This window comes from Fundulus heteroclitus, chromosome 18, assembly GCF_011125445.2.
Source record: "Fundulus heteroclitus isolate FHET01 chromosome 18, MU-UCD_Fhet_4.1, whole genome shotgun sequence".
NCBI classification, from domain to species: Eukaryota; Metazoa; Chordata; class Actinopteri; order Cyprinodontiformes; family Fundulidae; genus Fundulus; species Fundulus heteroclitus.
The window spans coordinates 34,205,433-34,226,774 of NC_046378.1; the positions used below are offsets into that span (position 1 = coordinate 34,205,433).

Sequence of the window (21,342 nt, forward strand, 5' to 3'; positions counted from 1 at the left end):
GTAACATGCTGTCCAAAGACTTAAAATAAATGCATTTCTATGCACATTAAGGAAATATCTGGGGAGACGGCGAAAGCAGAGACGGCTGATCAGTCCTGTGAGGTAAATGTTAGCTATGTCAGAACTTATACGACAAATATGTTTCCATCTCCCATCTTGTGCATTGCCACTTTTTTTCAGAATCCAAAAACCACCTCAAGCGAGCGTAAAACCCCCTTTTTTTGGTCAATTGAGGAAGTTGTTTAAAATTTTGCTGTTTCCACCAACTTTTTTAAATCTGATGTTCCAAAAATAATTAAAAAATTGAAACCCTTGATTTATATAGATTTATTACATACAGACGGATACATGTTTATTTCTGTTTCTTTTTAAGATTATGGCCAAAGCTAAGGAAAACCTAAAATGCTGTTTCTCAAGAAATTAATATTTCACAAGAAAGAAAATGGATTTTCAATACAGAAATGTTATAATATTGCCTACAGCCCCATGGAGAGGACAGGTGACTTGACTATTACTGACACCGTTCACCAGCACCGTAAAACAGAAAGTAACTAGCCGTGTTTCCACCAATGTTTTTTTATGCATATTTTGGAACATCAGATTTGAAATACATTAACTTTTGAATAACGGTCTAAATTACACAGATTAATCTCTAATCTGTAATAATACAATCAAACACTATTGACCAAACTTACTTTTTAAGGAGTACAATAAGACTCAAGCGTTTTATAAAACGAATATGCTTTAGGTTTAGGTTTGGGTACATTAAAGGTTTTGTAGATATTTGAATAAAATACTGAAATTAAAACACTGGTAAAATATTGCAATGAAAACGAAAAACTCATTTTAACCCAAGATTTAACATCTTTATACAGTCTGAGGAAATAAAACAGTATGTCTGACAGAAGGACATCCAACAAGTTAAAGTTAGGTTTAGACGACACTGAGCTTCTCTTACTTTTGCTCTTACTGTTTGGATGTACTCAAAGTGGCTGCCTTCTTGCTGAAAGTCAATCGGCTTCTGGTTGAAGAACCACTGGAAAGCCACGTCCAGCGATGTGTCGTGAGTCGCTTTGCAGCTCAGTACAACGCTCTCCCCTACGGTCACCTCCACTCTGCTCGGGCTCAGCACCACACGCATGGCCTCTGAAAGAAGAACACTGCTGCACTGTCACCGCAGGCCAACCCAAAGTCAAGCCGTTGCGTTTTACTTTAAAAAAAAATCTTCAGAGCCCTAAATGCAACTTTTTGGGGGTGATAACGTATCCCAGTTGCCTCTGATCTAGACTATGTGCAGTGCATCTCTGAGAGAGAAGGTTACGCTGTTAAAGCCTGCCCCTGCAATATGATTCTTGAATGTAAAAGCCCTTCTTCACGGCTGATTGAGCACAATAAATTTCCTGGCACCCATGCAATGGTGGGGGGTAAAATGACATTGGGGACTGTTTACTGAAGGCTGACTTGTGCTAATTTGGCAGAAAATAAAGGCCTCTGGGGCATCACTTACCTTTTACCCACAGTATGGCAGTCATCTCTGCAGAGCCCAGCTGATTCTCTGCCCGGCACACATAGTTCCCTTCATCCGCTCGGCTGGAGTTAACAATTTTCAAAGTGTTGTTCCGCATCACCATAATCCTATCAAAAAGGAGGCCAGAATCAATACCGGTATGAGAGTCAAATTCACAAAGCAGTTGTACGACAGCTTGGGACATGAGGTCGTATGTTAGTCGTACAGAGTTAAACGTATAGTAATCTTCATGCTGCTGGGACAGATTTCGTAAAATAATCCAGCTGGACATTATGCCTCACTCTCTGGTTTAGCGGGCTAACTCTGCAGCTCTGATATTGGCGAACCGCTTTCGAATCCCCGTTGCCTCAGGAAGGGCAAGTCCATGTGCGAGTTGGAAAGACTTGCTGTGGCAACCCCTGAATAACGGAGCAGCCGAAAGGACCCACAATCCTGCTGGAGTGATTGAAGTAAAAACAACAAGCATCTGAAACTTGTTCTAAATAAAGTAGGTTAGAAGCAGAATGGCAAAAATATAGTGGAATCTCAATAAACTTAAATGTCATTGAAAGCTTACATAATTCCAGCAATCAAAAGTAAAACATGAACATTCCTAACATACAGAATGACACATGTCAAATGTTAGTTTCTCTTTTAAAAAAACTATGGCTTACAGCTAACAAAACCACAAAAATTTGCATTAGAATATTATAAAACACCATAAAGTACAGAATGATGACAAATAATGCTGGTTTGAAGTTTTTCCAGCAAATACACATTAATATCCTCCCCAAGGAGGTTAAGCCTGATACGATCTTGGCTTAAGAAGCTTGCTGTTCGTTAGGTGCTATATCAAAGTTAATTTATTGACTGAGTGGAAGGAAAAAGGGTGACAGGAAGGGATGCACAAGCAATACGAATAACAGCGGTCTTGAGAGCACTGTCAAGCAGAGTCCATCCAAGAAATTAGTGGACGTTCACCTCAGCAGTGCCACATGTTGATTACCTCTATGACATATTGATGCAGTCAATCATGCAAAAATAATCCCCAACCAATTATTCCGGGTGGATATTGTAAAGCATATGTGCATCACTTTCAGAATGCTGACATTTAAAATAATTTGTATTCGTTTTATATAATTACCTCAAAAAAACAAAGTAACTAATGATATTTGAGTTCACTGAGCTGCAGCTGTACACCCTTTTCAGTTAAAACAGTTATCACTGTTATTACTGTTTTACAGTTTTTATCATTTGAGAGTTACTCAATAGGTTCATATCGCTTGATGCTGCTCACAACAGATGCACGTTTTTCATTCGCTGAAGCTAAATGAAGGAATTGGGGGACATGTTTGCAAATTGCTAACTGCAACTGCCCATAATTTGCATAATAATCACTTCCATATGCCTCACTGATCAAAATTGATTTGGTGATTCTCAGTGAAAGCTTCTTCCTCTTTAGAAATTCTTTCAGCTCTTTGCCGTTCAAATTAAAAAGTATCCTTGTGGTGTCAAGTTGCTTCCGACATTGACATTGGGTCCACGAGTGCCTGAAAAACAGAGGCTTTATGATGCCTGCTAATTTGGCAAATACCTCTCAGGTCACTCTTGAACTGGGTGCAACTGGAACAAATGCAGGAGATGACACTAAAAGAGCCTCAGCTGCTACACAAGACAGAAATAGGTGAAAATATCACAGTCTGAGGTGTCATTTTTGATTACTGCATGGGCACAAGTATTGCACAAATTGGGTTCTATAACACACAACGTGTCCTGGCCCTCCTAAATACACTTTTCAGACACCCAATTTACCAAACCATTGTTTTGGGGGATCATGTCAGCTTCCAACAAGCCAATATTGTTAAAAAATGATTTGCTGTGCACAAAATGGTGTCAACAGAGTGCCCTCCACCATTGTGGTGTATTCTGTTTGGAGGTGAAAACAAATGGCTGTCAGCCACAAAACCAAACATCTGTGTCTCACGTCCGGAATGGTGAGAACATTACCGGCAATTATTTTAGGGATTTACAGCGACTAAAAACATGTATTTTATTGTCCATGAGGTATTCTAAAGTCAAGCGTCATTCTGATGTTGATGATAATCTCTGGTCAGGGAACGAGAGCAACAGGATGTCCAACAAGCAGATAAGAGCTGTTACATGCTGTGTAGAGCCATTTTTCCCTCCGAAGAAAAGCAGGTTTGTTGTCATTGTTGCATTTTTTTCTCCTTTCATTTCAAAGATGTCATGCTGTGCAATATTTTTCTGTTCACTGCGCATGACTTCACATGGATCAAGGGAAAACGTTCTGTTTCCAGCAGAAGGAATGCATTTATACACAAATGCATATCCGTTTTTGTGCACGACATTTTCAGGCACAGACCTTCTTTTATATTTCCGCCTGCCGAAAATAAAATAGATATGAATAAATATGATGTCATATTTGGAAACTTGCACTAAATTGGTTAATGGAAACTCTATGCATTTTAATCTATGTTGTCAGTAAACATTTAAACTGTACAGGTTGTGAACTGACGAGCAGATGCTTTCTTTGTGTCACCAGAGAAGATGTTCATTTAAAAAAAGTATCTTTTTATAAAAAAACACCATTGCTAGGCATGAAATATAACTTCCAACTAGTATTGTTGGACTCTGATACACACGCACTGCCCCTTTGATTGAGTTGTTGGTTACATAGAGATGGAATAAATGCTAAGAAACAGGGTACCATATATATATATATATATATATATATATATATATATATATATATATATATATATATATATATATAATTTGTAAATTAAAACAAAAAAAATATATAAAATCAATAATCATGTATATTTTTATAATAATAATGAAAATAAAACCTACTCTCTCACCAACCCCTTGTACTCCTGAGCAAGGTGGGTGGCTCTTTATCTCAAGCTTGGGTCCTCTACTGCCTTGGAGCTTGAGGGTTCTTCTTAGTATCTTAGCTGTTTCTAAGATTGCGCCGATGACCACGGGACCCACTGTTGTCTTCAGCTTCCAGGCTTTTTTCTAGTTCTTCCCTGAGCACTTGGTATTTCTCCAGTTTCTCATGTTGATTTCTCCTGATGTTTCCATCATTTGGGATGACTACTTGGATCACAATGGCTGTCCTCTGCTGCTTCTCAAAGATCACAATGTCCAGTTGGTCATTAAATGGTAAATGGACTGAACTTATATAGCGCTTTTCCAGTCATATTTTTTCCTCCCACAATGGTTCCTTCACTTCCTTCTCTTCCAGCTTCCATTGTCTAAGACATTCCCTGAGTGCTCCATCCCTTGGGGCCATCTTCCTGATATATTCTTGGAGCTTGGATGTTTTTCCTTCAATGGTGGCTCTGATGCTCATTAGTGTATAGATTGTGGATACCGGATTTGGGGTGGAATCCACTACGCGACGTGAGTAGCTTTCGTGTTTTAACATCAGTGGTCTGGATTTCCTCCTTTGGCCAACTTAGTACCCCTGCAGGGTATGTGATTACTGGCAAGGCATGGAGGTGATTGCCCCGACCTTGTTCTTGCCATTGAGCTGACTTCTCAGACCTTGCCTTACTCGTCGCAGGTATTTGGATGTTGCTGCTTTCCTTGTGGTCTCTTTGTGGCTGCCATTTGCTCGTGGTATCCCAAGAATCCTTTATTGTCACCATGTGTTACCATGGTAAAATTGCCTTTGAGGCAGACACCGGCTTAGGTTATACAGAAAGAAAAAAAGAAATAACAAACACAAGAGATTTATTATTTACAGGTTTTCTTCCGCACATTAGAGCATACAAAAGATAAAAATTAATGTAGCAGAGTCCGAGACCTCTAATATCAGTCCTATAGCAAGTGGTATGAGCCACGTTATATAAATTAGTCCATCCCTTATGAATCTCAAGTAATGGGGTAATTTTTGTGCTGAGACATGAAATACTTTTTATGGTAGCTCTGTAGAAGTTTTTAAGCAGGACGAGAGGCTGATGATGCTCCTCTGGCTGAGGAAGATGTTCAGGATCATTGCTGTTTGGAAAGTCGAAGCATGCAAAGAAGCTTTTTAAGGCATTAGGGAGAGCTGGGTCATTGTTGGGCCGTTGGTTGCTTTGCATGTAGTCCCTGATGGTTATGATGCCTCTCCACATGTTGTGAGGGTTGCTGCTGCCAAAGTGGTCCTCAATGCACTGCCTTTATCTGTGCTTTGCTTTTTGGATTTTTGGAAGTTAATATAAGAAAGCATAGATGATTTATAATTATCTAGATCATGCCCTCTTTAAATACATCCCTGTCAGTGTGTTCAAAACAGCCCTGTAAAGCTGAGCAGGCCTCTTCAATCCAAACCTGAATGGTCTTGATCACAGGTCTGATTCTCCAGATCAGTGGCTTGTAGGCAGGTATCAGCTCCACCAAGATGTGGTCTGATGCACCAAAGTGGGGAGCAGCAGCAAGTTTACATGCCCCAGGGATGTTTCAGCAAACTTGATCCAATGTATTATTATCTCTGGTCAGGACCTTAATGAATTTATGGAACTTGGGGAGTACAGCTTTTAATTCAACATGATTAAAGCATCCTGCTACAATCACAAACGCAACTGGGTTGCTATTCATAAGTCTACTGATAAAGCAGTAAAGCTCTTCCAAAACGAGTATAGCATTAGCTCTAGGTTGGATGTATGTAGCAATAATATTCACTGAGCTGAACTGCTAGATATTCCAGATCGGGAGAGCAGTACAAGAGGTGTTGTGGACATACATTAATAAGTGCTCTGAACAAAGAGCGGCCTGCCAGCCAGACTCCAGCATTTGGCATGTGCTCAATAGGATATGTCTCTGTGAAGATCATTACACAGCTGTTCAAATTAGGTGTGGTGATCCTCAGCCAGATTTCATCCATCTTATTGGCGAGGGATTTAACATTTGCCAGGAAATGGGCATGGCTGGCAGGTGTGGATTAGCGTTTAGCCTGGTGCGGAGGCTGCCGTGGGAGCCGCATCTTTTCCTGCATTTCCTCCTCGGCCTAGGCCTTAGAAGTGGGCGTAGCGGTGGGTCTGTTGTTTGTTGTATTTCAGGCAGAGTAAAGTCTGGTTTTGGCGATCGGTACAATCCACAGTCTCAGGAGTGTGATATCAGAGCAAGTAGCTCTTCGCTTCCGCACTTGAATAGAGCTTGAAATGGCGATAAGACGAACAAAGACACAAGAAATAGCAAAACAATCCAGTTGCCCCTGGGTGCAGCACTGCCATCTTGGATCTAATATACACTTATACTTGGCTGTCTTCCACATCTGCTATTCTCGCTTCTTGTAGTGCAATCCCCTTAGTGTGGATTACCTTACTTCTCTTTGTCACCATCGGCCACATTTCTCTAGTGAGTCAGCGAGTCAATATCGTGCTCACTCTTATAGAGCTTGATGTCATCCATGTACAGGAGATAGCTGATAGCGACTCCATTTCTGAGTCACGATCCATAGCAATTCTTGTTGATTGTTTGGCTGAGGGAGTGCATGCCTATGCAGAACAGAAGAGAGGGCAGAGCATCTCCTTCGTATATTTCACACTTGATGGATATTTGTACAATCGGTTTGATGTTGGCCTCAAGGGTGGTTTTCCACAGCTTTATGTAGTTTGCAATGAAGGCTCTCAGAGTACAGTTGACCTTGTACTGCTTCAGGCATTCCAGGATCAATGTGTGTGGCATTGAATCATTGCCTTTCTTGTAATCAATCCATGCAGTGCAGAGGTTTTTTGTCTGCTTTTGCAGTCTAGGGCATCTGTTCTGTCAACCAGCAGCTAGTGGTTGGCTCCTCTAGTCTTTCTGCTCCTCTGTCATATGTTGATCCATGTGCCCGCTTATCTTAGCCGCTATGATGCCTGACAGAAGCTTCCATGTTGTGGAGAGACAGGTTACTGGACTATAGTTGGTTGGGGTCATCCCCTTCAAGGGGGTCTTTCATTATCATGACTGTTCTAACCTTGGTCAGCCAGTCAGGGTGGGTCCCATTCGTCAGCAGTTGTGCCAGCAGGTGTTCATGGAGAGAAAGCAGCTTCTTCGGCCAGTAGGTTTGAATCATGTCTGAGCCTATACACTGCTCAAAAAAATCAAGGGAACACTTAAACAACACAATGTAACTCCAAGTCAATCACACTTCTGTGAAATCAAACTGTCCACTGAAGAAGCAACAGTGGTCGACAATCAATTTAACCTGCTGCTGTGCAAATGGAATAGACAACAGGTGGAAACTATAGGCAATGAGCAAGACACCCCCAATAAAGGAGTGATTCTGCAGGTGGTGACTGCAGACCACTTCTCAGTCACTTTTGAATGCTGCTGGGGCTTTAACTCTATGGTAGCATAAGATGGAGACTACAACCCACACAAGTGGCTCAGTTAGTGCAGCTCATCCAGGATGGCACATCAATGGCAGCTGGGGCTAGAAGGTTTGCTGTGTCTATCAGTGTAGTGTCCAGAGCATGGATGTGCTACCAGGAGACAAGCCAGTACATCAAGAGACATGGAGGAGGCCGTAGGAGGGCAACAACCCAACAGCAGGGCTGCTACCTCCGCTTTTGTGCAAGAAGGAACAGGAGGAGCAATGTCCTGCAAAATTACCTCCAGCAGGCCACAAATGTGTATGTGTCTGCACAAATGATCAGAAACCCACGGTTTGGCTGTGGGTCAGTAATAGTGTGGGGTGGCATTTCTTTGGGGGGCTGTACAGCCCTCCATGGGCTCACCAGAGGTAGTCTGACTGACATTAGGTACATAAATGAGATCCTCAGACCCATTGTGAGACCATATGCTGGTGCGGTTGGCTCTGTGTTCCTCCTAATGCAAGACAATGCTAAACCTCATGTGGCTGGAGTGCGTCAGGAGTTCCTGAAAGACGAAGGCATTGATGCTATTGACTTGTCCGTTTGTTCCCCAGACCTGAATCCAATTGAGCACATCTGGTACATCATGCCTCACTCCATCCACCAACGGCACGTTGCACCACAAACTGTCAATGAGTTGGCGGATGTGTTAGCCCAGGTCTGGGAGGAGATTCCACAGGAGACCATCCACCACCTTATCAGGAGCTCTGACGTTGTAGGGAGGTCATAGAGGCATGTGGAGGCAACACACGTTACTGAGCCTCATTTTCACTTGTTTTAAGGACATTACATTAAAGTTGAATCCGCCTGTAGTGTGTGTTTCCACATTAATTTTCAGTGTGGTTTCAAATTCAATCATCATTTTTGGGTGAATTTGTTGTCAGCACATTCAACTATGTAAAGACTAACTAGGATGTGTTATTTTAGTATTCCCTTTATTCTTTGAGTAGCATACATGCATGCCACAAATGTATGTATGTATATATATATATATATATATATATATATATATATATATATATATATATATATATATATATATATATATATATATATAGCAGGGCTACAGAGACACACACAGGACAGGACAGACAACCCTACATTCACACCAAATCACAATTAAGGGGAATTTTGCAAGAATAATTAATCTAACAGTCATGTTTTTGGACTGTGGAAGCCGGGATACCCAGAGAGAAACCACACATGCACAGGCAGAATATGCAAACTCCACGCAGAATGACCTTAGGTCAAACCCAGAACATTTTTGCTACAAGGCTATAACAATTAACTTCTAGCAAAAACAATGAAACCCTGACTGGTGCAAATACAATGTCCTTGAGGTGTATCTTATTTGCAAATCAGATGCACTATTAGTAAGCAAAGGGATTTAAATTTTCAAATAAAGGAATATATCAGCAGATTCTCCAGTGTAGCAACAATGGTCCAATAATGAGATTGCTTCATATCATGCTATGTTGAAAATTCACTCACCTCAGCATGCTGAAAGCTTGGAATGTATCCAACTACAGTCTATTTTCTGATGAATTCAGCTAAAGATTACTGGACAAATTGGGACAGCCATAGACTGTGTACAGATAATAAAAAAATTCTACTCAAGATGGTCAGATGATTATTGAAAGACCAAAAAATAGGCAATGACTTCACAGCAAAATTAGAAGATTAAAGGATTTTTCATCTCCCATCTCATCACACATGCACCATACAAATGTGACAGTGTAATGAATTTTAAAAACCACAAAATATCTCCATCCTTAGCAGGAGTAAACATGGTATGACTTAAAGGGAACACTTAAAGGACTGATTCAGTGGGTAATGTGTCACCAAGGTTTTGATGCCACACAGAAGCGCTAATTCCTCTGCTTTCCAGCATACAAAGTGCAAAGCTGCTCTATATCAAATCTTGTGCCTTTCAAGTCACAATAGGCTTCCATTTGAATAATTACAGTATAATTTAAAACTCATCAAAGGAAATTTTTCATTACAATGTTTGTGGAGAATGCTACACAATGGGAACTAAAGTACATCCAATGTTCTTTGTTCCCCTGCATCAGTATTTCCATAAATCTAAATAAACAATGCTTTCATCTTGTGTAGGATCAGGACTCTATGCAACACAGTTTAAATGTTACTGCATGCAGTGAATTTACAGGAAAAAAAAGCCAGTCAAACTCCAATGTGCATATCACCAGGCAGTTCTCAAAGAAAGCCCAAGTGTAACAGGGTGGAAAAACAAACTTGCAAACACCACACTTGCATTCATAAGTAGGCCCTCATTCAGCACAAGTGCGCAAATAAGTCGGTGCAAACAGTTTAGTTTGACTTGTAAGAGTCTGGAAATTAAATGCTTGACATAGTATAGGACTTAAGTGTATCCATAAAGGCAGTTTGCAGCTACGCTACCATTTGTTGGCAGTGCAGCAATCAAGTTAGGATGCTGCAGTGTTATGATGAGTTTTAATTTCTTTCCAAAGTGCCAAATGGAAACTATTAATAGAAAGCAAAATTTTATTTCACATTAGATTTTAGGTAAGACAGTCAGTGACATTGAGTTTTTGATTTTTTCATGAAATAAATGTACCTATTATTTGTAAACTTCAATTTGGTTAAGCTTTTAAGACATGCTATAGGACAATATCAAGGGGCGACTTATAGTTCAGAGACAACGGGACTATTATTTCTGCCACCAGTGATTCTGTTAATACGTGAGAGTTCCCCCCTGTGAATAAATGCCATTTCTTTTAAGGCTTTTTACACATATTTGCCAAGATGCTGGCATTTTGATCCACGCAAGTAAACAATCTGATCAGATTGAAATAAAACTCAGTTTTAACGTACCCAATGACTTGGGTAAGTCAAAAAAAATTGTTTCACTCAGCATGAAACAACTAACAAGAGGCATTGGGAGGTTTTCTTGACATCATTTGCAATGTTTGACATTTATACTTGCAACACAAAGCACTTTGATCACCTGCAAGGTGATTCAAAATGGCAACGAGAGACTTATGGGGGTGAGACGAAATCTACCTACACACAGACAGTCAAGCAACCATCCACAGCCAGGAGACATTTTTTAAATTAGGGAGGATATTCACATCCGACAAGGACACTGGGGCAGAAAGGACAAGGTAAAGACTGCTGGGTACACAGAACATGCAAATGAAGGCAACCTTATAGAGCCTAGAAGAAACAGCAAAATATCACAGAAAACCTTTACAATTTGGAAGATGTATTGATTTGAAGAAATGGTGTCACGGGTAGAATCAAACCGAGTAATCATTGTATAAATGCTCCATCATTAAATTGCATCAGACTGTTTTAAAAGTAGGGCAATAATAATAAAAATCCCCAAATTACTCACTTACAGTCTAACACAGCAAGTCTGCGAGTTTTAAATGAGTCTGCCACGTGCTTTCAAACTAATGGGATTAATACCTTCTGTTTAAGAGACAAAAGCCCTGAACATTACCGGAAATCCATGTTAATTACAAACCTTCATTAAGTCAGCACAGCTGTCAATGCCAGATAAACGTGAGGCGGCTTCGATTCCTCCCCTCTTCCTTCAAGAACACAGCGTCTCTCCATCCATAGACTCTTTACTATAGATGGTGTCAGAAAATCCTTGCAGGAGTCACCCTGACCGGGACCTTAGAATGCACGGCTTCTGACGCTTTGTTTCAGCCGTATGAGATTGCAATCAGCCCTTCACAAGGTTGATCTTGATTTAAACAGTGACTCTCCTAAACACGGTGTCATCCACTTCATTAACTCACTATGGGACCTTTACGTTGCAAAAGGCAGCCTATTAAGGGCGTCAAACTTAAACAGGGTCCCAGTCTTGGATGATAAAATCACTTTGTGTAGCATCTTAACTTTATTGAAAGGAAGATTATAGGCAAATGGATGATAGGCATCTTCGAAATCACATTTAAATAGTGAAAGTGAATTGCTTGGAGGTGAAAGATTACCCAACCTCGGAAGAAAATTCAAATCCCATGCTCATTTTCACATTTTGTGAAATTATAAACAAATAATTATACGTATTTTATTGTAATATGAAACTGAATCAAATCTGTGGCATCCTTTTTCACTCAGACCTCTTTAAAATTATACCCCCAAATAAAATCCATTGGCACCGTTATAATTTAATCTTTGGAAATTTGGGCAAATTAAGACTTTTGCACAAATTAATCTCAATATAAATCCAGCTGTTTTGGATGAAGGTCTCAGAGGTTTGTTAGAGAACATCAATAAACAAACAGAATACAACATGGATCAAGATCAAGAAATGAAAGAAATATTAAGTTTCATTTATAGTCCGCCACAAACCCTGTAGGGAACACAGCAAAAAAAAAGACGGAAGCTCAGATAAGACCAAAAGTGAACTTGCTGGCAGAACACTGAGCCTGAAGAAAAAACATCGCTATAGTAAAGCATGATGGTAGCCGTATCAGGCTGTGGGGAAACCTTTTTCAACAGGGGTATGAGACAAGGTCAGAATTAATGGGAAGATGGATGTAATTAAATATAGGGCATAAAAACAAGTTTAGAGTCTGCAAAAGACTGAAGGCTGGGGACAAGGTTCAGGTTCCAGCAGGATGATGATTACACTTATTCATATTACACATTTTCATTAATAACCAAGTGAAGGCCCAAACCTATGCTCTCCGCATAGTCCATAGCTTGAACAAAAAAAAATAGAAACTTGATAAAGAGACACTCTAAAAGACCTCCAGCTGGAACTGCAGCACAAGAAGGTTCAACAAACAAATTCAAATGCATATAACAGTTATCAGATTTTACTTTGCAAAACTTTGCTTTTAAAAGCATGAACTGTTTTTCATCAATTTCACAATCATGCTGTACTTTGTCATAGTCTATCATCTAAAATTCCAAAAAAATGCAACTGAAAGTGTTTAAATTCACGACTGTAGCCTTTTTCAACACAAACCTTTACACAAGATAAAAAGCAAAAATTAGGTCACCAAAAAAAAAGTATGTGTGTAATTCAAGACAAGGAGAGTTTCCATCGACCGGTGACATAACAGCAATAAACCCAGACCCGAATCCTCTCCTGTCCACCTGTTGGAGGTCTGGAGATTTGTAGCCGCCCGTTTGACGGAGCCACACACTGAGGATCTGATTATCAACCCGCTGCCCTTGCCGTGAGGCTGTTGAACAGACTACTAAATCTTGGCTGATAAACAAAAGTCCCCTTCTCTCACTCAGAACGTGGGATTCTCGGCGGGAAGTGATAATTTCACCTGCGTCGCTCACTTTGATTGATGGGTTCTTGCGCTTATGCGGCCCCCACCAGGTGCGTGCGAGAGATGTTTCTCATGAAAGATGAAGCATCAAACTGCATGTGAATTCCAAATGCAATTGTGGGGTCTAAATTGTCAGCATTCTTGAGAAGCAGTGGTGTTAAGTATGAGCCTCCAAAGCTCTGCCAGTACCTATGGTGTTTTATCCCAACACTGACACTTAATTTCAGAAACTGTAATAAAAATGTGACACGCTGGAACAAGACGTTTCTACTAACCCTCAGAGGCCTGGGCCGGCATGATAACAGTTGGATTTTTGCCATAATACCATGACACATAAATATATGGAAGCACAAAAACGTTCCATGAGCAGATTTATAATTTTAAAGGGCAATCGAGTCTTTAAATATTGTTATATAAATGAAAATAAATCAACAGTATTTTTAAAAAAAGACCTCAATAAAAGTTAACTCTCCTTCAAACTATTCTGTATATTATTTTTAGTGCGCAATAAAAGGATTAAAGTAGCACATAAACTAGGTTTAAATTTCCGGAAATGTAACCAGTGAAAGATCTTTGTCATTAGGATGATATATTGTGCAAACAAATATTTGGCAATCAGTTTTATTTAATATTCTATAATTATTTCTTACTTTAATATCCTTGACTACATAAAAACTTAAACAACAACATTCATCAGGCAGCCTACCGTTCTAGCATGCTCAGGGTTTTATAACATTTTTATATGAAAACTAGAGCCAGCCTTTGTGAAAGCAAACATCTCACCTTCTCCAGGTCCCGTTCTGCTTCAGTAAAAGGAGTTTAGTAATCCATTTAAATTATTCACTGGTATATTTTACCTTTTGCTGGGCTGAATCCTTCTGTCTCCTCTTCTCCATGTTATCCGTGGTTTGGGTGATGCTCTGGGCTTGCATTCCAGGGACACGTCTTTTCCCAGTGTGGCTATGACCCGTATTGGATTGGGGACAAAGATGGGCGGTGACGCTGCGTATGACAAACAAACTCGTTTTATTTTAACACGGACTCAAAGATATGTCAAAAGATTGTAAAAATAGCATGCCAACGTTCTACAATTCACTCCACAAATCAATATGATTAGTAGACAAATTCAGATAGTTTTGGAAATTATAGGAATATTAGAGCTGTGTTTTACTGCATAATACAAAACTGTACTTAGATATAGATCAAATGCATGTTTTGTATATTTTTCTTCTATCACATGATTATTGTTGGGTTATTATCACAGTGCTTTGTGCTGCAGTGTGTTCATGTGTGTTCTCTCTACTGCAGACTGTGTTTGATTCTTATTACTGCATTATTATGTTATTGCATTATTGTATAAGTAAGCCAATTGTGAGCATTGTGCAATCCTCAGTTAAATTTCTCGAGTCGACTCTGCAGCTGCAACAGGCAAAGCTGATTCTGATTCTTTGTGGGGCACCATTGGAATTATTCACAGTATAACAGCCGTCTTTTATTGCAGCAGCATAATCTCACAAAGAAAAACGTAAATTGAGTATGTATTTATTCAGTGGGGAAAAGAAACCCCATAGTAGAAAATAACAGCTCTTTTTTTTTTTTTTTTTTTTTTTTTTTACAAAATCACCAGTCCCACACTTATTGACACTTAATTTCTTTCTGTTGATTAGGGTTTCTAGGGATTTCTAATTACTAATGCACGACTTCCTGTTGACCTGGGGTATAAATATGACATAACACATATCATTTAGTTAATTTCAATTAGCCACTGGTCAGTAGGCTGGAAAATGTCCAACATTTAGGTCACGAAGTTTTCAACATCACAGATATGCTAACGCATGTTTGGGAGGTGTAGCAGGAGAAAAGTATATATATATATATTTTTTTTATCATCACAAATGCTAACATGTGACGTGTGCTAAACTCTAAAGGGACTGCAACTGGAACTATGTGCTTTGGTCAGATCAGATTAAGAATGAGCTTTTCAGAAAAAGGCAGCAAAAATGCAGATGTGTACCTGTCAGTGACTTTGTACATTCTTTCCATTGACTTGTACAACGGCAGGATCTGACTCCAAAAGACTGGGTTTGAGGTGTCTCTCATTCTCAATATAATATGCCAGTTTTATAAAAGATCGTATTTTTCTAAATGCAGCCCAAAATCATTATAAAATGTGCAAAACTGCTTCTTTATTGTGTTATTTCAGTATCCAATACAGCTTTTTAAACAAATATTGTTTTATGCGGCCTAATTAAACGTGTCGATGTGAGGATGACATGGTTGGATGCCTTGCAGTTTTTTTTTTATGTATCTTGTTGTTGACCTTAATTTAAGTAGAATGCCTGAGAGAATAATAAGTATATAAGATAAACATAGTAAACAATTATATCGCTGCTTAGAGAACCATGTACAGGCCACGCACGTGGCTCTAGGGCTTTGTCAACAGCGGTTATTCAAATCTTGAATGATGCCTCGTAGGTGATGTTATACACAATGACAATTCAATCTCATCTGTAGCTACAGGCCGACCCTTCTCCCTGTAACACTTGTGTCTTTGAGCCTGAGTAGCTGTCTGAGTGGCGGAGGTCCCTGTAGACACGGAAAGGAGCAGAAACCGGAGCAGTTGCTGTGTGTATTTGCTTTAATCAAAGCTGGTGGCACCGCCACCCGTATTCCTCCATGCCGACACGCTCCCCGAAGAGCTGGATCTGGGACAAGATCGCAGACGTGAGGGCAGCCGCTGCCCCCGTGTAGCCTCCGGTGATCGCTCATCTGCAGGCTGTTATTAGTCATGTAATCTGTCCTGATAGGGTTTGCTTGTGGACATCGAGACAGAGCAGAGGTCACTGGGAAGATGTGGCCGCAGGGTAAAGTTATGAAAACATTCGTCAACCGCTTCCAAATATCACCAATGTGACTGGGGCTCTGAGGAAGCCAAGAGTATCCACTCGTCAGCTCGGATGAAGCTTTTTAAAAGCGTGGAACTTTTAAATCTTGTGGACAAACACCTTGAATCTTGACTATAAAGCTCAGCAACCACTGTTGTTCTACATAGACATCTCAGACCGTGGACAAAAAACTTTATGCATTTGCAGTAAGATTTTCAAAATGCCACAGATTCCCCTTCAGAAAAGGGCAAGCCATAAAAGACAGTAAATCAAGTCCTCCCTGAGGGAAAAATGAAAGGGGAATGGGTATCACCAGATGTGTCCCGGTATCGAAGATGACAAGGAGAAAATAGTGCATCAGCACAGAACAGTGGACAGCTATTTCAGCACGACTCTTTGTGTTTTAGCCCGAAGCTTTAAGGCAGAGAAGTACTTTTTTTCTTTGGTTTTTGCCGCCTAGAAATTTCAGAGTGCCACCATTGCTGGTCCGGCTGAAAGAGGATACAATAATGACACTAAATTATGTGTAAGTATCCAATTATCAATGATTGTAAAATTATTGCAATCCCTCCCAAGGCCTTGGCCGTTTTCCAGTACCAAGTTACTGTAAGGGGAATTGAAATTTGGCTGTTTGGAAGTCATGGGATAGAAATAAAAGAACCCCATCTGCCACTCTCATCAAGGAACCGTTGTTATAAGGATACAGTTTGCATCCTGAGCTGACAGCACTGCTAATTAACCAGGCATTACCCTTGTTTTACTTTGTTAATCTAAATCAAAATGACAAAAAAAAAATTATCATATTTGGCCTAATAAACAGCTTTACCTGAATAATACAAATAAATTGTGCCTGTGTTCATTCTCCAGGAACATTTCAGTGAATTGGAATAATCATTCTGATGTTTGTCAGATTTAAAAGCACCTTTTGAAAATGACAATCTCTAAGCAGGTATTAAACATACTTTTTCTTAAACCCACGTTTATGTTATAAAAAAAATTTTTTAATGGTCTCATGTAGTATTCTAGTTATCCAAGGGGGAAAATGTCATGTTTTATTAGGTTTAAGTGGGAAATCATAATGGCTAACAGGACAAAAGACCTGAAAAATATATAATTAATCCATATATCATGTTTAACTAAAATAACTTTTCAATATTACTCTAATTCATTGAGCTAAATCTGTATTATTTTTTCTTACATCTTTTACCACTATCTACATCTGCTAAAAAAAACTGACATATTTTAATACAGCCTGTTTATCTGTTTATCTATATATTTAAATGTATTGTACTATGAGCAACATCTTTAACATCTTAGACATCTTTAATTTATATTTAACTAAATTAACTTATTTGGAAAGCATTGTCATCAGTGCATAAATTGGCTTTAACTTACTGGTTGATGCCGTGAGATGCTGCTTCATGATTTTTTTATGTTGTGATGCGATCTATTTTTTGAAGCACATATGACATGTCCCCATAGAGAGAGGTCTTTCTACCTGAGTGCGTTTGCAAACTATAATCTGTTATCTTAAACTATGACTTTAGACAACTAGGCTGTTCCTCACTGAGTGATGTTTTAGTCCATGTACATGCAGGAGTCAAATTCTTGTGGATAGCATCTTGAAACTGCAGCAAAGGATAAACCACAAATGTCCACAGTTTTCTTCCTCATAACCAGGCTGATTTTATTTAATTTTTAAGACATTCACGTGTGTCTCAAAATAACCCAGACATTGAGAATGAACCTACAGGAAGCTTTAAATTTCCATCTGAGCTTGCCAAAATTGTTCAAAGATATAACAATTTCAGTTTGTTTAATGTCCTGAATTTGAATGACAAGATTCTTGAAAACCTCTGTAAACACTGTAGCGTTTAGCAAACGCAAATCGTTTTGGCAATCCTATCGAAAGATTACTCTCATTTAATGTTCAACAGTGAGAAAATCAAAGGTTGGATGTGTTTAAATATCTGGTTTCAGCTGTAATTAACAAGGTCTGGCTTGAAAAACACATCTTATTATCGTTATCTTATCCTCGTCCAGGAGACAAACTGATGAAAGTCATAGAGTGCAGGTTTGTTTTTCATGGAAATGGGGATTGCACTGTGATAGCAAACAGAGCACTGATGAGACCCTAATGAAGTCATTAAAACCCACCCAACAAACCACTGCCAGTGTTTGGTCCCATTAGTTGAAATCCATACCTACAACTTACTGGTTTACATCCTCCTCAGAGTGATGCCAAACTGTTTCAGACTCTCATCAACTTGATGTGCACAGACTCCTCAGTGAAAACAACCAGGAGAGTCATTAGTTTACTCATCTGCCCGCTGCCTGGGTTAAATCAGGCGCTATTGATTGTCAATCAGCATATCTCATAGTTTAGTGTTCTTCCCTTGCATTTCAATCTCTTCACCTATCAGTCCATGCCTTATTAGGACATCAATGTTTTGACCATGAGATCTGGAGATGTTCCGAAAAGAGAAGAGACCTTTAACATCTTGGTCCATATTAATAAACCAAACAATACCCACCTAAAATCTTCAGCTCTGCATTCGAGTAGATGGCTCCGTATTTATTTTCTGCCACGCACTGGTACATTCCTGAGTCCGTCTGTTGCACTTTGTTAATGGTCAGTTCCCCGTTCACTATTTCAACTCGACCCTGATACAAGACAAGAGCAGAAAGGAAAATCAGGGGCTGGATGTGGACATACTTTACACGATAATGCTGCATGAAGTGTGCAATTAACAACGGAGAGGGGTTCTGTGTTTATTAAAAGTACCTGGGATGTCAAGGGCAACCCGTTACGAATCCAACGATAGGAGGGCCGGGGCCTCCCGATGGCCTTGCACTCCCACTGGAGCTTCTCTCCACTATCCATCTGAGTGTCATTAATCATTCTGACCCACTGAGGGAGGGCTGGAAGATAGAGAAAAGAGATTTAAGTGTGAGTAATATATCCTTGAAACACAAGCCACAAGTTTTTGTTTCTGTACTTATAACAAGCAACAGAAAAAAAAACACCCCAACATTTTTTTATGGACACTGTCAGGTTCAAAATTATAAATATAGACTTAAACATAAGCATAATAAGCCACTACTAATTATATGATTTGATTGATTTATTAACGTGCCATGCACCATCGCAAGGTGGCCAGCCAACATAAACTTGGAAGACATTTACTAAGACATTTACAATGTCCCACCAAGTGGCAGAGAAACCACACATTGTTTTGTTCTAAAAATGTCCAGCCATAATTCAGACTGAACATGTGACCAGCCTTCTGGTCTGGAACAATAAAGCACATTTCCAGCCTTGCAAAACATGCCCTGAACATTTTCTCTACTTGTCATGTTACAGCCACAAACTCCACTGTGCATTATTAGCGTATTGTGTAAAACACCTACACCAATTAGTCTGGAATTGTGAAGAGGAAGGAAACGTATGCAAGAGTTTCAAACATTTTTGCAAATCAATATCTGAGAAGTTTAGCATCTTTATTAGCTCCCACAAAGTCAATACTTCAAGGAACCACCTGTCACCGCAAACAGCGGCTGGTCTCTTGGGGCATGACCAGCGTTGGGAGTAACAGCCTTAGAAAATAATGCTGTTATTCTTTCAGTAACAGGGTAATCTAACTAATTCCTTTTCTTATTTCAGTAATCTGTTGCGTAACTTAGAATAGAATGTGGGTACTACAAGTTGATCAACTAAAGCAAATTGCTACAAGATGTTTTGTTCATTACAGATGGAAAGCGGACTCTGCGGAGGGTGGGAAGGCTGGGTGAGAAAGAGGCATATGTGATGTCGATAAGATAGGCGTTACACACCACACATTGTGCACACAGTAGACCAACATCAAGAGACAGACACCGTGATGGAGGCAAGCCTTGCAAATTCAAAGACTGCATTCGGAAGCTGGACATTTAGATACTATTTGATGTTCGCTCAAGTCAAAGGCAAAAATGTGCAGGATGGATCGATAAGTTAATGGAGAGTAGTATATTTAGTATAGACCAAAGCTTATACTGTTTTACTATTGTTTTTCTAAGTTATGTTTACAACTGGGTTGCTCTGACACAGTAGTAACATATGTTGTTATGGTTTACTGTCATATTCTGGAAAAAAAACTCGAAGTACTGCACATTCTACCTAGAACGGGGGGACCCCTATTTAATTTTACTACAAATAGTATTTTATTCTGTCATATTGTTTGAAAATCATTATTTTTATTGCTATATCCATGTTATAGCCAGTTGTAGCTTGTTAATGTGCAATAATTATCAAGTTGAATCCTTACGCAGTAAATAGAAAAAGGATTGAATCAGATTGATGAATAAAATTCACAGCAATTGGAAAATTTATTAATATTTGAGGCACTGTCACTTTAAAAATTGGGCTCAAATGTGCTCTGATAAGAGGTGAAAAATGTCTTTGATTCTTTGAAAATTACTATGTTTAGGAACTAAATTGATAAGATATGTAATACTATTAAGTTATTAAAAAAAACAACAGCAACTTGTTGCTACTATAATATGAATTTACTATTAGTGTGCGTTTTATTTTTTTGTTGTTATTAAAAATCCATTGTCCTGAACAGTGCGCATCCCCACAAAATGAATGTTAATGCCCAAATTTTCTGTGAAGACATTGCCTCTACTTGGTGGTATCAGACTGATATGAATTCCACATATTCAGACTTTTCAGTCAGCCTTTTATTAATTATATTAAATTTTGTTCACAATGTGTCCACTGCTTCTTTTTTCTGACTATTCATTCAAAATATGCAGAATTTCATTCCATATAATCAGTGTAATCAATTATTCCATATGACAACAACAACAACATATATAAGTATTTCCTGTACAGCATGCCATTTTATCTGTCTAAACACAACATACTTGAATGTATTGCCTGCTGATGTACACAAATATGTGGCACAGGTTATTGACACAAATTGCACTGCTAAAAATGTGAATCATTTATATGGCGATCAGTAGCGGGTTGTCAATAGGAGGCGCTCATGCACCGTCCCTGTCAAAATTGCAGGAAAAATATGTAGACAGTAAAAATAACTTCTGAGATAAAGTAAACAACTAATTTTCACATCTGTTCTCTCCTTAAACGTATCTATCATTAGGATTGTTCTAGCATTCACATTTCATTTTGGGTTTATTTGAGGTTAATTTTGTGTAAGCTATATCTTTAAAAGCTGTCAGATGCCATACAAATGAGTGTTTATGTGTCTTTTAAATTGTTTGGATTTTATCTGATTTCATGCTGGTCT

The 21,342-nt window shown here is 39.1% G+C and overlaps 1 protein-coding gene across 4 annotated transcripts in view; it reads right to left on the reverse strand.

Moving 5' to 3' along the window:
- Positions 1–21,342, reverse strand: part of cntn5 (contactin 5) — a 196,739-nt gene that overhangs the window by 39,263 nt on the left and 136,134 nt on the right. For 3 of the 4 annotated variants that reach the window (XM_012868315.3, XM_036149690.1, XM_021319396.2), the window contains exons 10-14: positions 18,837–18,973; positions 18,586–18,715; positions 14,024–14,168; positions 1,508–1,635; positions 959–1,146 (exon numbers count right to left, since the gene is read on the reverse strand). In XM_012868315.3, coding sequence (XP_012723769.2) covers positions 959–1,146; positions 1,508–1,635; positions 14,024–14,168; positions 18,586–18,715; positions 18,837–18,973 — 728 coding nt within the window. The remainder of the gene's footprint in view (positions 1–958; positions 1,147–1,507; positions 1,636–14,023; positions 14,169–18,585; positions 18,716–18,836; positions 18,974–21,342) is intronic. The other variant, XM_021319398.2, reaches the window with a different exon arrangement.